A 16,557-nucleotide genomic window follows, 5' to 3' on the forward strand; every position below is an offset into this window, starting at 1 on the left:
AGTGAGTTCCAAAACAGCCAGGGACACATAGTGAGACTCTGCATAACAAAATAAAACAAATAAAAGTAGTAATAATCTTATAAATCAGTATTTACAGTTCAGTTGTTTTTTTTTTTTAAGTAAAATTTAGGAATTACTATTTGCAAGTCCTTACAAGTTAAAATGGAAGAAAATTTCCAAATATCATTATAATAGACCTTAGTAAAAAAAAAAAAAAAATTACCGAGGACGGCCAATATTAGGGTAGTTGATAAAAGTAAACATAAAATGCTCAGAATATAAAAACTGATGTTAGCGGTTGCAGAATAAATAACTACTTAAAAGTTCCACGATAGTCCAGCAGACTTCACACAAACATTTCGCTCCAAACTCCGCCCCAGTGTCAGACCAAAGCGCATGCGCACGCATAACGCGTGCGCGCTCCTAACGCAGGCCCCTGAGACGCGGAAGAGAAAGATGGCGGCGCCGAGCATCCCCACGCCGTTGTACGGGCACGTTGGTCGCGGAGCTTTCAGTGACGTGTACGAGCCCGCGGAGGACACGTTCCTGCTCCTGGACGCGCTTGAGGCGGCAGCGGCCGAATTAGCAGGGTGCGCACCTCAGCGGGAGAGACCCGGTGGCCTAGAGGCGGAAGTTCTGCCGCCCGCCTCCGGAAGTGGGGTCGGCCCACTTTCTGGTGATTGACAGCGGAGCGGGGTAGCGGATGAGTTTCCGGCGTGCGGGGATTAGTGCTTCCCTCTAGTGTTTCTTGGGGCTGATAATCACTCTGCCCTGCTTTTCACCTGTTAATCTGAAGGATGTAAGCATGCCCTGAAGAGCAGCCATAGTGTTGCGACCAGAAACAAGACGTTCTGGAAACATTGCTGCTTTTCAATTTTCAGTTTTTCATGAAAATGTATAATTTGCATAGGGTTACTTGCATAAATAGCAACCTTGGGCAAGGGAGGGACACAAATGGTGGAGCAGTGAACTGTTAAACCTCTCAACCAAGAAACAGCCGTTGGCCATATGAGCGCTTGGAATGTTACTGCAACCAAGAAACTGAATTTTCTACCAAACTGTTAGAAATGCCTTTGGTTAGAACTGTTATGAAAGACTTAAATAGTTAGATTTAAGGCCTGCAGGACCTTCACTAACCTGATGACCCATTGCGTTTAATGAAAAAACAATAAATGCTTACATGGTGATGTTTAGTGAACAAAATCTGAGTTAAGAGTGGGCAAGATGGTTCACTTGGTAAAAACACTTGCTGCCAGGCCTGGGGACCTGAGTTCAATCCTCAAGGCCATATGATAGGAGAGAAATGACTCCTACAGGTTGTTCTTGGACTTTCCGGTTGCAATGCTGAATACCATGCATGCCCACACATATATACACACACAAAATAAGTCTAATAAAACATTGTGCGGAAAGAATTTGGGTCATTAACTTAACGGTCAAGATTTCAAGTAGATCTCTTCAAAACGAAATAGCCAGCATGCTTACCCCTCTTAAGCTTTGTCGTCTTTTTCCACCTATAAAATGCTCTTAAAAATCAGTCCTTCATCATAGACAGTGGAGCATTTCGATTTACTGGAATGCCTTACGGAATTCTGGATTGTAACTTGTGTGCTCAGAATAGCCCAGAAAGATTTACAGCTGCAAATTGCATTGCAGAGGGTGCTGTAATGGAGCTGACCTTGTTACAAAGGCTTGGAATTCTAATTATTTATGAGACTGTGATGGTTATTTCCAAAAAGAAGCCACCTGGTAAGATTCACAGACTTTACTATGACCCATGTCAGAGATGTGGCTGCTTCTACAGCTAAAATTTCTGTGACTGCTTCTTGAGTAGTTGTTTGAAAAGTTAAGTGCCAGAAAATCCCATAAATGCCATTAGGCCGGCCAATCAGTCATGGAAATTAAGTAGTGCTTTTGATGCATGTACCGTGATCAAGGAAATAAACTTATTAGAAGTAACGAAGAGTTTTAAGTTTCGAAAGAGAAGATTGTTGGCATTCTAAGAGCAGACACTGAGGGACTTGCCCAATTTAGTAAAGCAGTCTGTGCTCCATGTCTGTCTGGAGAGGTGGAGGGCTTTGTCCCTAGGATGTGCTGCTGCTGGATTTATTTAACTACTTCAAGAGGACTGGTGATAGATTACACGCCTGAACTGTTAGTAGGTTTGAGCTGTGCAGTGAGCACCAAGTGAGTGTCAGAAATTGTACATGTGATTTATATTCCCATGTATTTGAAGGTGAATGATGGTGCTGGAAAACTACATTATATTGCATGAGTGTTGTCTCCCATGAAGAATATCTACATAGGAATAAACTAAATTTTTTTGTTTTTCTTTGTCAGGGTGGAAATATGCCTTGAAGTAGGAGCCGGGTCTGGTGTGGTCTCAGCATTCCTGGCCTCCATGATAGGTCCTCGGGCCTTGTACATGTGAGTATGTGACGTTCCTCTACACTTCCTGCGTCACTATGACTGTGGCAGTAATGACAGAGTGATATATTTTACACACTCTGATAGTGTTTCAACAATGACTGGTCATAAATTACGCTAGCCACCGTTATAATTTCATATTCACTCTTTCATGCTGTGTGATTTTAGAAGCAGCGTAACTTTAAGCTATCTTACTTTGAATTGCCTTCAAGTAAACAGTTTGTCAGAAAATAGCAAAAAAAGTTAACTTTTTTTTTTTGCAGAGACCTTGAGAATACAAAAGGCAGGAAATTGTCACCAGAAGATTGTGCCATATACAAAACAAATGTGTTTCTTTCAGGTTGTTATTTCCTATGTATTTTGCATAGCAGTTTCCTATCAGTAATTTCTTTCAGTTTTCATTTTGCTGGCTGCTTAAGCCATACTGCAATAAATTCCTTCAAATGAATATAAACAGATTTTTTATCAATGTTTGTCATCAGTATAACAAGGCTTTGTTCTCTTTTTCTTTGCCATTATAAAAACATTCTGATTTTTTCCTACACAAGGTATAGTTAACAAAGCATTCCTAAAGTCACTCAGTAATGTGTGACAGAAGCAAATCTGCACACTACCCTGATCTTTTTCTCCTGTTTATAGGTGCACTGATATCAACCCTGAGGCAGCCGCATGTACCCTGGAGACAGCACGCTGTAACAGGGTCCACATTCAGCCAGTAATTACAGATTTGGTGAGCTTTAATCCTTGTTCAGTAGTAATCAGTTTTCTTTCTATTAATTGAAGGTCAATAGGTTTTAGTGCAAATAAGCTTTAGTAATTAACTTTCATTTTATTTTGTTCTTATGAGACAAAGTTTCATGTAGCCCAGGCTAGCCTCAAACGTACTACATAGCCGAAGATAACTTGAACTCTCTTTTTTGTTCTAATTTTTAATTAAAACCTTCTTATTTTTAAGATTATAGTATAATTACGTAATTCCTTCCTCTAGATCCTCCAATATAACTCTCCTTGCTCTCTTTCAAATTCATGGCCTCTTTTTTTCTCATTGTTATTAGATATATTCATACATACATACACACATAGATACACACACACAAATATACATACACACACACACATACGCACACACACATATATTCCTAAATATAACCTGCTCAGTCTGTTTTATATGTATGTTTTTAAACCTGGCCATTTGGTATTAGATAAATGCTGGGGTTACAGGTATGCACCCAGTGAGTACTAACCATAAACATGACTAATTATGACTCTGTATCCAGTTCATATTGGCTTAAAGTTTAAAAGTGTTACACACTGCTAACACAGGAGCTCGGGTGAGGTCGCTTTTTTTTCCTTAGTTCTGAGTGTCTCTGTGGTGTCTCTTGGGCAATCTGTCACCCTCACAGTAACAAGATGCTTGCATTTGTGTCTTACTAGCAACTGCCGATGGGAGGCAGTACCTCCGCAGGAGTCATGGGATAAGTACTTTGATCCAGCTGGGTCACGTGTCTCAGGACTGGCTTTGACCTGGGTCACAGTCCCCCAACCCCACTCCACATAGATCCTCCTCAAGCTAGGGTTGAGAATGAGAAGAGATGCAACTCCATGTCTTAGTTACTTTTCTATTGCCGTGAGAAAGAGAGACCGTGCCAGGGGGAGAGAAAAAGAAGGAGAGAGGAAGTAGGGATTGGCTGGACATGACTTGGCCGGCATGGGCTTTTGAACCTCAGAGTTTCAAAATGACTTCACTGGTACACCTCCTCCGAGGCTCCCATGTGAGCATATGGTGCCAGTCCCATCCACACTGCCTCAGTGCCATCAAAAGCCAAGAGGACGTAAGCAGTGCAGTAGCAAGGAAAAACAGGTCCTGGGGACAAGCAAAAATAAATGACAGCTTTAGAGCCACTGCTGGTTAGTTGTTTGTTTGTTGATTGTTTCTTCATTCGTTTATCCACTCTTTCCTGCGGTTCTCACTATATCCCAGTCTGTCTTGGGACTTTCTATATAGTTGTAGATGACCTTTACTGCTAGCTACTCCTGCCTCTATTTCTCCAGTAGACCACGACACTCCCACTCCATTGTGTTTTTAATATATACTTTTTTTAAGTTTTAATTTGGGGGGGGGGAGAAGCGAGCACATGTGTGTGTGTTTTGCCTATGTGTATGTCTCTGAACCACATTTCTCCATTGCCCACAAAAGCCAGTGCTGCTTTTCTGGAGGTAGGGGTTAAAAGGCTAAAAAAATCTAGGGTAGTTTTTAACTCTCTTTCAGTTGACAATGACTTTCTGCCTTCACCTCCCAAGTTCTGAACTTCCTAACGTGCACCATCACACCCAGCTCTCCATGTTCCCAACTAACACTGTCCTTACCCTGATGATGACAGGCCACTCTCCCACTATTTCACATTTACAGAAGAGTCCAAGAGACAAAAAATTCTTTTTTTTTTTTTTTTTTTGTAGACCAGGCTGGCCTTCCAACTCACAGCAATCTGCCTGCCTCTGCCTCTCGAGTGCTGGGATCAAAGGCATGCGCCCCCACAGCCAGCATAAGAAATTCTTTTAATATCAACAAAAACTAGAGTGTTGAGAAAAGGTTCTCGGCTTACTCACATCAGATCAACATGATGATGCAGAGCTTCGGGATCCCCCAGTATGTCTGTAAAGAATATTACATCTTTTTTGACAGAACAGTAAAACCGGGGAGAACCAACCCAGACTGTTTTCAGAGCAGATACGAAACGAAGGTGTCTTTGAAAACTGCAGTGTTAGTAAAAGAATCTCTAGGGTTGTAGCCTGGGTCTCGTGTCCAGCTCCAGAAGCCACACAGCAGCTCAGGGCCATGACTGGAGGCTCTCCGTGCTGGAGTCAATATCCTCGGGACTTAAAGTTGGCAAGCCAAAAAACCAGAGACAGGCTTCAATGGAACTATTACAATTTACAGATTCTTTTCCATTTAAAATATAAGGGTTGTTACAACTATCATAGAAAAGCAACCCATTCCTTAGCTGAGTTTACATGTTTAAAAAGTAGCAACCAGAAAAAAATCAAAAAAATAAAAAAAGTAGCAACCAGCTGGGTTTTTGGTGGCTCACTCCTGTACCCAAGTGTAAGATGGATTTCAAGTTTACAGCTAGCCTAGGCTACACAGTGTGACTCCTTTCTCAGAATCCAAAAGGTAGACTTGTCATTGGTGTTCTTTTTTAGTTTTAGAATGCAGTCTTTAAAAATACACATCATGCATTTCCTTACATTGTTAAACCATACAGACACACTTTACCTTTTACAAACTCATCGGTGTCAGTTACTCTGAGTTGTATGGCACACAGACCCGTGCAGTTGTCTGCTCCGTGAAGCAGCTGGTCATCTCTTATGTCTTCACTGCTGTCCTGTTTCACTGCCATCTGTTGGCGGAATGTCTGCTCTCCCTGTTCGTGTGCTCATGCAAGAAAACTAGATGACTTTGGCTAGTATTTAGCACGAGGGCCCTCCATAGTGTCCCTAGGGCAAATGTGTATTGCTGCGTGCATTGAACATTGGCAAGGCCTCTTTCACTTATTTTTCAACTCTTGGAGATGTTAAGGCAGGGAACTGACTAGGCTTGGTTAGAGACGTGGGCACTAGACAGGCAGCCCTTGGTTCCTCTTTATTTAAATCTATTTTAATGTCAAAAGCTTCTGTTTTAATATTTTGTCCTTTTCCTTTTTTCAAAATCCATCCTGCAGTTGTTACTGGATAGCTGGATAATACAAAGCACTGTGGGTTAAAAAGTAAAATCTTCTCTGTTTCCTTACCCAGCATTTCTGGAAAATTATACTTTAAAGTTCTTTTAAGGAATTTGATTTCTTTATGGAGATGAAAACAAAGTTTTGTACATCAACACACACACACACACACACACAGAGTTATTTCCTCATTCTTGCACTGTTGGAGGAACAGATTAATCATCTTTTGGTTTGCCAGCAAAGTTACGTCCAAATTATTTCAAAGAATAATTACTGTTTCTACCTTTAAAATAGGAGAAAAGGGGCTAGAGAGATGGTTTGGTTGTTAAGAGCACTGGCTGCTCTTTCAGAGGTCCTAAGTTCAATTCCCGGCACCCACATGGCATCTCACAATCATATGTAATGGGATCTGATGACCTCTTCTGGCCTGCAGGCATTCATGCAGTCTGAGCTCTTACATACTGTAAATAAATAAATCAATTGATAGATAATCTTTTTTAAAAATTAAAGAAGCAGAAAAATAATTAGTTCTGGAAGAATATCCTCAAAAACAGGTCTTTGGCATCCTTGGTGGTGTATGTCATTCGGATACTATGTCATCTTATAAAAGATTTCTTTTGGGAACTGGTAGCCGCCTTAGGTGGTACAGTGTCTGTCTTGCAAGCACCTAAATGAGGTCCCAGGAATGAATACAAAAATCGAGGCATGCCGGGCGGTGGTGGCGCACGCCTTCAATCTCAGCACTCAGGAGGAGAGGCAGGCAGATCGCTGTGAGTTTGAGGTCAGCCTGGTCTACAAAGTAAGTCCAGGACAGCCAAGGCTACACAGAGAGACCCTGTCTCAAAAAACCAAAAAAGGAAAAAAAAAATCCAGGCATGGCGGCATGCTTGTTTGTAATACCAGCCAGAGCTCAATGAGAAGTGGAGACAGATGGATTCCTGGAATCTTTCTGACTGGCCAGCCTTAGGCAGCAGTGAACTTCCAGGCCAGTGGGAGACCCTGTCTCAAACAGAAGGTAGAGAGTATCTTAGGAAAGATATCAGGGTCACCTCCACACATGTGTACACACACACACACACACACACACACACACACACTTCTTAGCTACAGGATATTGTTGTGTAAGTTAATATAGATAACTATAAAGTTCTTCACAGATCCACAGGGAATATATTTAATAAAATCAGTTCTCCTTGTCCTCATATCTAAACGTGAGCCCAGAGTGAGTAGAAGCCCCATGCAGCATCTGTTTGCTCTCACCCATACTTTACTCATTTTTAACTTAAGTTCATAAAAACTGCATCTGCATGAAAAATTTTTGAAGTAGTTCTGTCTGTAAGTAACTTCCTTCCTGAAAAATGTGAAAGTAATTTTTTTCCCCAAGACAGGGTTTCTCTTGTAGTCCTGGCTGTCCTGGACTCAGTTTGTAGACCAGGCTGGCCTCGAACTCACAGAGATCTACCCGCCTCTGTCTCCCAAATGTCACCATGCCCAGCCCAAGAGTAATCTTAAAGATTCGTTTATTATTTAAATCAGAATTCAGCCTAAACTGTTCTTGTTACTGCATCTAGGTCCAAGGCTTGCTGCCGAGATTGAAGGGGAAGGTAGACCTGCTGGTGTTCAACCCGCCCTACGTGGTGACTCCGCCCAAAGAGGTAAGAGCACAGCAGGACCTCATCACTGTCCCAGCTGTCCTGTAGTACAGCAAGACCTCGTCACTGTTTCAGCTGTCCTGTAGCACAGCAGGACCTCGTCCCTGTCCTAGCTGTCCTGTACTACAGCAGGACCTAGTCACTGTCCCAGCTGTCCTGTATCACAGCAGGCCCTAGTCACTGTCCCAGCTGTCCTGTACCACAGCAGGACCTCGTCACTGTCCCAGACATTTTGTGAGGCAAAAATGACTTCAGTTACTGCTGCTAACAACACTCCTCTGACTGTACCGAGGTTGTCAGTAACAGATACTGTGAGTGTCACAGAAGCAAACAAATACTGATGGGAATACAAAGTGTAACCTGCTAGTCAGAATTCTCACCCAGATCAGGCCCCATCGCCATAAATACCAAATTTATAAAGCAAACTTTAAAAATACTCCAGTTAACCATAAATTCATTGGCAATTTCCTTCTCAAAGTCTCAAGTTTCATCCATCATAGTTTTAGAACTTAAAAATGTAGGGCCAATCCCGATCTTTCACAGGGAAAGAAAGGAAACACATGTATTTAAGAATCTCCATATGAGGCGGTAAGCCATATCAGTGTTCTCCTAGAAGGTGAGGGAACATAGTTTAATAACAGACAAGTGCTAGCTTCTCTTTAATTATACCTGTTGTATTGTTTGGTGATTATTCTCTGGCAAAGCTGATAAAGATTACACTCACTTCCACTTCAAGATAGAAGGCATCCATTTGCCTTTTCTGACTGCCCTTGCTGTGCTCACGTGCACTAAGGAGCCGGAAGTAAGTCACAGTCAAAAAGGGAACAGCACTGCAGTGTCTTATATTCTGTTTACTGCTCCTTTAATAAAATACCCCAGGTTGGTTAATTGATAATTTCTCACAGTCTGGAGGCTAAGGAAAGCAATCTCAGCACGTGTGGCTCTGGCAGAAGCCTTTCTGCTGCATTATGACAGAGATATCACACACTGAGAACGAGGAGACATTCATAAACTCATGGCTCGTTTCTCCTTTTTAATATGGCCCCCAGTGCATCACAGCCCTCATGATCTCCCTGACCCTAATCAGACTTCCTCCACACGCCATTGGTGTTTCGATGGGAGATGGAGTTTCCAATATATAAACTCAAAGCTCAAGAAAACGCTATGAAAATGAATCTTGTGATAAAAATGGTTCAATCCAGGCCACAGATAGCTTAGTGGGTAACGGTACTTGCCCGTGAGCCTACTCCCCAAGATGCACATGGGTAGAAGGAAACTCCCAAAAAACTGTCCACTGACCACATGTACCACATGAATACACAGAATAAATCAATACATTTAATTTTTTAAAGTGTTTCAGTCTAATAATTCTGATCTTTAAGATCAAATCTTAAAAACCATTCAATAGCTTGGTGTGCTGGTACATGCCTTTAATCTCCCAGCAGTCAGGAAGCAAAGGCAGGCAGATCTGAGTCACAGGCCATCCAGGGCCATACGGTGAGACTGTATCTCCAAACAAACACAAATCATTGAACACAAGGATAAAAACTAAAATGGACAAACATTTATTACATTCCTATTTATAATGCCCACGTGAGCCTGTGTGTGCAGCAAGAGGGGTTAGTTCACAGTCAAGGTTATGGTTCATCCTGAGAAAACCAGTCACTGAAGAAATAATTGAGAACATGGTGGTGCACTTGAGGCCTCAATGTATTTCTAGTTGTAGCACTAAGCTAGGTGTGTCCCTGAGCCTTACATCTGCTGAGATACAAGGGAGGACCAACTGCTACAAATACCTTGAGCTCTTTTGCAGACCCAGGAGATCTGGTACCTTAATTCCCACAGCTGAATGATTAGATGGGGTTAGGATGCAGGCCCAGCAAGATGGCTCAGCAGGTAAAGGTGCTTGATAACAAAATCTGAGTTCTAACCAGGGACTCAGCATAAGACTGACTCCCCAAAGCTTTCCTTTGATTAGTGCACATACACTGTATGGGTTTTTGTTTTTGTTTTTGTTCTAATCCAGAAAAATTAAAAAATAGTAGTCTGGAAACTAAATGAAACACGATTTCAGTCCATAAAGTATAAAGGCAAAGTAAAAGCAATCACAGAGGTTAGAAATAAGAAACTTAAAGAGATGGCATCCAGAAGACATTTAAATAAGAGTTGAAGCCTTAAGAGTCTGTGGTCTCTACGGAATCAAGAGTAGACCCACTCCATGGCCCAGGGAGCAAGCCAACAGAAGGCCACAACACAAGCCTGCTGCCTTCTAAAATGGAATCCTCCCTTTTTAAAATTTTTTTTTATTATTAATTTCTTCTTGTTACATCTCAATGATTATCCCATCCCTTGTATCCTCCCATTCTTCCCTCCCTCCCATTTTCCCCTTACTCCCCTCCCCTATGACTGTTCCTGAGGGGGATTTCCTCCCCCTGTATATGCTCATAGGGTATCAAGTCTCTTCTTGGTAGCCTGCTATCCTTCCTCTGAGTGCCACCAGGTCCCCCTCTTCTTTGGCCTCAGGGCTGGGCTGGTGCTAGACATTCCTGAAGTCATCTTCAATGATAAGCGGATCAACGGGGCTCAGTAACCACAGGAAGTCCTGCCACATTCTGGAGTGGAGCACTGATTCGAGAGGCGTGATGGGGACCGACCCAACCCCTCCTAGCTGTTGAAATAGCTAGACAAGTTCCCACAGAGGGATGGAGTGAACAGAGATGGGATGTGAACAGGAGGAGCTCGCCCAGAAGAAAAGCAGAAGCATCAGCCAAGGGAGGGCTGCAGAAAGAAAACCTGATGCAAACGTGGAATTAATGGATCTCCTAATGTTACTGCAAAACTACACTGAAAGGGAGGATGATAGGTGTGGGAATAATCGAAATTAGATTCAAAGAAAGTCACGCTAAACACACTAAATAAGATACGTTCCTTCAGTAAGGTACGGTAGCAACATAAAAATGAGTTAGAACTACACCAGAGGAAGTGAGCTTTCCTTGAGATGTTGGTGATGGGGCTGGGAATATGGGTGTGAGTGGATAAGGTGCTTTTGAAAAGGAGGACCCGTGTAAAAGCCACATAGCAGTGCATCTGTAACCCCAGCAGACCTGTGGCCTGATGGAAGCCCAAAAGGCAGCTAGGCTGGTTCATCCAGTAGTAAGCAGGAGAGACCCCCGGCTCCCACAAGATGGACGGCAAGGACTGCGTCTGACTGCACACGCCCACTCACACACATACATGCTATACATGACACCACCTACACACAAAGAGAGGCAGGGAAGGACGTGGAACAATCCTACATTCTGAACCATGGTTGAAAACAAAATTGCTGATGGTAGAGGAGAGGCAGACAAGCACAATTGGAAAACCTTCCCTTATCAGCAGGCATATATAGGATTTTGGGTTTTTTTTTGCTTTGTAAAATTTTGTGTTTGATTGTTAAGGGCTTATTTTAAATTGGGAAACATACGCTGTTACTAAGTTACTCAAAACAAAAAACATGATAGTATATAAAACTAAAATCAAATATGGGTAAAGGCCACAGCAAGAAATAAGAACACAATCGTGTCAGCAATGAACTTAATTTTCATTGATTTCTTCAGAATATTCCTGTGGTACTGATTGAACTCCATGCATGCCAGATTGGCTCTGACACTGCGCTATATTCTGTCCCTTGGGATTTTGAGACAGGGTCTCACCGTGCAGCTCAGGTTGGCCTTGAAACTGCAATCAGCCTTCTCACTCCAGTCCTAAGAGATTGCAGGTGTGCCCAGCAACCCAGTACACTGTCCTGTTTGTTGAGTGATTGTAAGCGCTCTCCTAGCACAGGGCTTCATGAGTTTTGCAGAGGGATGTTCAGAAGCAAGCTACATTCGTTTGAAAATATGTACTTGTTTTCAGTGATGTTTTATGTCAAACAGATTGTAATCTCAATGAAACCTGCATCAGGTCTCTCTGGTTGGTGACAGGTAGGAAGTCACGGGATAGAAGCAGCATGGGCTGGCGGCAGAAATGGCCGCGAAGTCATGGACCGATTCTTCCCACTGGCTTCAGAGCTCCTCTCCCCAGGAGGGCTCTTCTACCTAGTTACCATAAAAGAAAACAATCCAGGTAAGAGAAAGGCAGCTCCTTGTTAACTGTTTACTTTGCTGACAACAAACATGAAGTGTTATAAAGGTAACTGTAGCTTATAAAGTAACCTGGGCTGTTGAGCAATTTAATCACTGACAGCAGCTAATAGAGCCAGAAGTTCATGTTGAAAAAGGAAACTTCTAAGAGGTAAAATGTTCATATTTTAAAAGCTGTTGTCTTCCTGGGACAGCGCAGTTTTCCCTCATTCATAAACTAATATTCACATATAAACTCTGCCCTCTAACAATTCACCCTCACTGTGGGTTCCCTCTCATGGAGCAGGCCTTAAATTCCAACAGTGGTATTAGAAAGAGAAGTCGGTTACTCCGGTAGCATCTACACCAGTGAGAACATCTTCCAGGCGGGCCATGTTTGCAGCTCACAGGGTTCATAGCTGGATGAATGGAGACTGATTACTTTTATAACCCCAGTGGTGTGTATAAGACCTCCCAGCACCATGAACACTAGGCAGTAAAGGTGAAGCCTCCAGCCCAGGACCACTTAGGTGTGGGGTCTTTAGCAATATGGTCTGAACCATCAAGACTGTGCAGGGTAAACAGCAGCTTTGGCAATGGCCTGTAATGTTTGTGGGGAGAGTTGGTCTATTGTATCCCCACTCATTGTGTGGGGAGGGGATGTTTGGTACTGTTTTCTTAGTTCAGTCTTTTTCAGTTTGTTTTTCTTTTTAACTAAGATTTTTGTCTTATTTGTTTTTTAATGTGTTTGTGTGTGCCGGAGTATATGTGTACCATGTGTGTGCAGGAGCCTAAGAAGGCCAGACAAAAGCACTGGATCCCCTGCAACTATAGTTACAGATGGTTGTGAGCCATCATGTGGCTGCTGGGACATGAACCCAGGCACTCTACAAGAGCTGTAAGTGCTCTTAACCACTGAGCCATTTCTCTAGCCCCAGGTTTTATTTTCAAAAGAAGTAAACTCATTTCCACTCTCTGGGCACTGTCAGGATTCAGTTTGTCCATTTTCATTGGCCTGCCCAGAAAGGATATATGGTGCACATTGTCACCATCCAGCTAAAATTTGGTTGCTTGCTACAGTATCGAGAAATGATGATTCTGTGTAGTCTGAAGTGGGCTACCCCACAAACCAGGAACTTAGGTCCTGTTGGAATCCTCAAAGCATCTTAAAGCTGTGTCCCCCTCTCTGAGATCCAAGCTTGAGTTAACACTCAGTTGGTGTATACACTGTTTAATCAGAGGAATTTAATGTGTTTATCATCCGATTAAGTCGCCCAGTGATCATGCATATCATCAAATTATTTATTATTTGATTTTACCTTTGTTTTTTGTTTTTTCATTTTAGAAGAAATTTTGAAAACACTGAAGACAAAAGGCCTGCAAGGGACCACAGCACTTTGCAGGCAAGCAGGCCAAGAAATCCTGTCAGTCCTCAGGTTCAGCAAGTCCTAGCATCCTGAAAGCCACTGAAGTAAGCAAGAGCTGCCGAAAGCTCAGCACACTCAGTGGATTTGAGACTGGTGACATTCTTTGGACAAGAAACTTTATCACACATTTGTCATAAAAAAAAGGTAGAGCACTCGAGAGGCAGAGGCAGGAGGATCTCTCTAAGTTTAAAGCCAGCCTGGTCTACAATCGAGTTTCAGGACAACCAAAGCTACACAGAGAAACCTTGTCTTTCAAAAACAAACAACAAAAGAAGCAGATGAAAAATGGGGGACCTGGATCAATGTCTAAGAGGTTAATTCACGGCCTGCTAGAACAAAGGATTGGGGTTCAGTTTTTAGCGGTCACATAGTAGGTCACAGCTTCCCGGAACTCCAGTTCCAAGGGACCCTGCCCTTTTCTGACCTCCGAGAGTACCAGGCACACACATGGCATACATACATAATGCAAGCAAAACACCATACATAAAAACAAAATAACTAAACCTAAAAAAAAAAAGAAAGAAAAAAAGAAAGCTGGGGCATTTTGTTTTTAGAAAATCAAGCGTATGAGCATTTCTGTACATATGCAAGTAAATGTTTATAACTTATATTTTATATATAAAAAGATGTTTGGTTTAGCATTAGCAACATGACCCCCCCTCAAATGTCCATCAGAAAGGACACTGGTGAAAATAAATCTATCCATTCTACTGAACATACAGCCATGAAACAAGTCACTCACTGAAGCACAGGCTCCATTGCAGCTGGTTACAACTGAGTGCAAAAAAGCTGCAGATGAATTTTATCCCGTACATGCTATTTTGAAAAGCCAGCCAAAGCAGTGTGTTGATGTGTGTGTATACCACAGTATTGGGAGATAAACTGCAGGAATAAAGGAACTTCCACTTTTTTTGTGGTGGCATTTGTTTTTACACAATTGTAGTACTAAAGAATGACTGGATTATCATAGTCAACATGATAAAAATCTTAAGTGCAGTCTAATAGCTGTGATTTCATTCTTGGAATAAAATAACATCAATGGCTGCTACAAGGTGTCCTCATTTCTCCAGTTATTCATAAAGGCCCACCAGAGGCTAGTGATGTCATCCAGAAGTCCAGCCTCCTATGAGGTAATCTTAGATGATAATTTGTAGGGATTTCGACCACCCTCCCTCTCTGAGATATTTCTTTAGGGGGTGGCTACTAGAATGTTACCTATGTCCCAGTGGACAAGCCTGTACCCATGGACATGGCAGCACTGACTAGACTCAGGGAGTTAAGTAAATATATAGACTTGAGAGAGACAGAGAGAGAGTGTGTGTGTGTGTGAATATATACCATATAGGGCCAGTACCTATAGAGTCCAGATGCCCTAGAACTGGAGTTATAGGTGGTTTTGAGCCAACAAACACAAGTGTTGGAAAACAAATTTATGTCCTCTTAAACAGCAATAAGTTTTTGACCAATGAGCCATCTCTCCAGCTCTGTACATGTAAGTTAAAATCAAGCATATGAGCATGTAAGTGTGAAGTTACAAAGGCGTTAAGAGGAAGTTGGGGGTGAATATGATCAAGATATACTGTGTGCCCATATGAAAATATCAAATAATAAAATTGATAATAATCCTAAGTTCATGATAGGGTAATCAGGGTCAGAATAACTTAGTGATCGATATTCTGTATTCAGATCTGCCAAGGTACAGTATCAGGCCAAGAGCTGTCACTCAAAGCAAGAGCAGTTGTGATATTAACAGGGTCTTGCTCCAGAACCCAAAGGGCCTTGCCCAAGGGCCACCACTGGCCCTGTATGGGATCCCTGTCCGCCACAACATCAAAGACCACTGGATTTGCTGGACTACACGGCCAGAGTGCCAGAGCAGCTTCTGCAGCCTGAGCAAGAGTACGGAAGAAGCTGGTTTTAGGTGAGACCTCTCAGATATTCAGGAACCTATAGTCTTGCCTCTGGGTCCTATGGAAATGCTGCCAATGTGCCACATTTGGGGAGTGGACAATTAAATGAGACATGGGTGGCTTTAGCAGGCAGCACCAATGGAAGCTGCAAAGGGGAAACTGCACCACACTGAACTGTCAAGAAACATACAGGACTACAAACTTTACCTTGCCTGCAATCCTGCACTAGTCAGGTACAGCTTCCCTGCTGGCCAGCAAAACCAGGCTCCAGCACATGAGCAGCGGACACCAGCATAGCAGTTAATATGAACACTGGTACTGTCTCCATCAGTTTGTCTTTGTCCCAAATCCCTGTGGGGGTGGGAGCAGTACACATACTAACTGTATATTGTGTTAGAGGACAGGAACTCTCAGGAAGCCTGAGTCTTTCCTTATTATGCCTTCTCTTGGTACACATTAGGTTTACCAGACTGCTGTAGAGAGACGCAGGATCCATGTCTTCCCGTTCACGTTGAGAACGCGGATGAAATGAAACAAAGTGTAGTGACACCCATGAAGATGCCATAGTTGAGCTCATTACCGCTATGCTAACTCAGTGAAACTAAGCTGTTTCTTACCCTCCAGAACCCTACTGAATCTGAGGACCAAAGACACAAATTACAAGATGCCTTGGTGTTACTCAATGGAGCCCTCATTCTTTTTTGTTGTTTTTTTGGTTGGTTGGTTGCTTGCTTGTTTGGTTTTGGTTTTTTAAGACAGAGTTTCTCTGTGTAGCCTTGGCTGTCCTGGACTCACTTTGTAGACCAGGTTGGCCTCAAACTCAGAGATCCACCTGCCTCTGCCTCCCAAGTACTGGAAGTAAAAGCGTGCACTACCACGCCCGGCAGAGTCCTCATTATTAAAGTTCACAATAAATAAATCAAACCTATCAGAGACAGATGAACACCCTTTAAGACTTACAAAATGGAAAGACAGTTCTATATACAGACACTAAAGAATTCCATCACAGAGAACACATTTCTTTTACATCTAATTTAGAGCAGAAAATAAACAACAGCTGGGTTATAAGATCTGTAAGGTAAAATTTGATGAGGGCAGAAGAGCTGGGAGGAACAAAACTTTTAACTAATGCATGGGTACATGTGTAAGGGATTTTCCCTAACTAAATCATTTGAAGTAGAAAAGACCCATCTTTGTTTTGTTTTTCCAAACAGGGTTTCTCTGTGTAGCCTTGGCCATCCTGGACTGACTTTGTAGATCCGCCTGCCTCTGCCTCCCTGAGTGCAGGGATTACAGGTGTGCACCACCACACCCAGCTG

General features: G+C 42.5%; 1 protein-coding gene across 1 annotated transcript; it reads left to right on the plus strand.

Annotated features, from left to right (window-relative positions):
• The first annotated feature begins 407 nt into the window (after positions 1-407).
• N6amt1 (N-6 adenine-specific DNA methyltransferase 1) lies at positions 408-13,457 on the plus strand. The gene is made up of 6 exons (XM_051150169.1): positions 408-590; positions 2,341-2,427; positions 3,067-3,157; positions 7,718-7,801; positions 11,764-11,905; positions 13,247-13,457. The coding sequence occupies exons 1-6, from the start codon at positions 457-459 to the stop codon at positions 13,351-13,353; spliced, it is 645 nt and encodes a 214-aa protein (XP_051006126.1). The 5' UTR covers positions 408-456; the 3' UTR covers positions 13,354-13,457.
• Positions 13,458-16,557: the final 3,100 nt, after the last annotated feature.

Source organism: Acomys russatus, chromosome 8 (assembly GCF_903995435.1).
Source record: "Acomys russatus chromosome 8, mAcoRus1.1, whole genome shotgun sequence".
In the NCBI taxonomy this organism is placed as follows: Eukaryota; Metazoa; Chordata; class Mammalia; order Rodentia; family Muridae; genus Acomys; species Acomys russatus.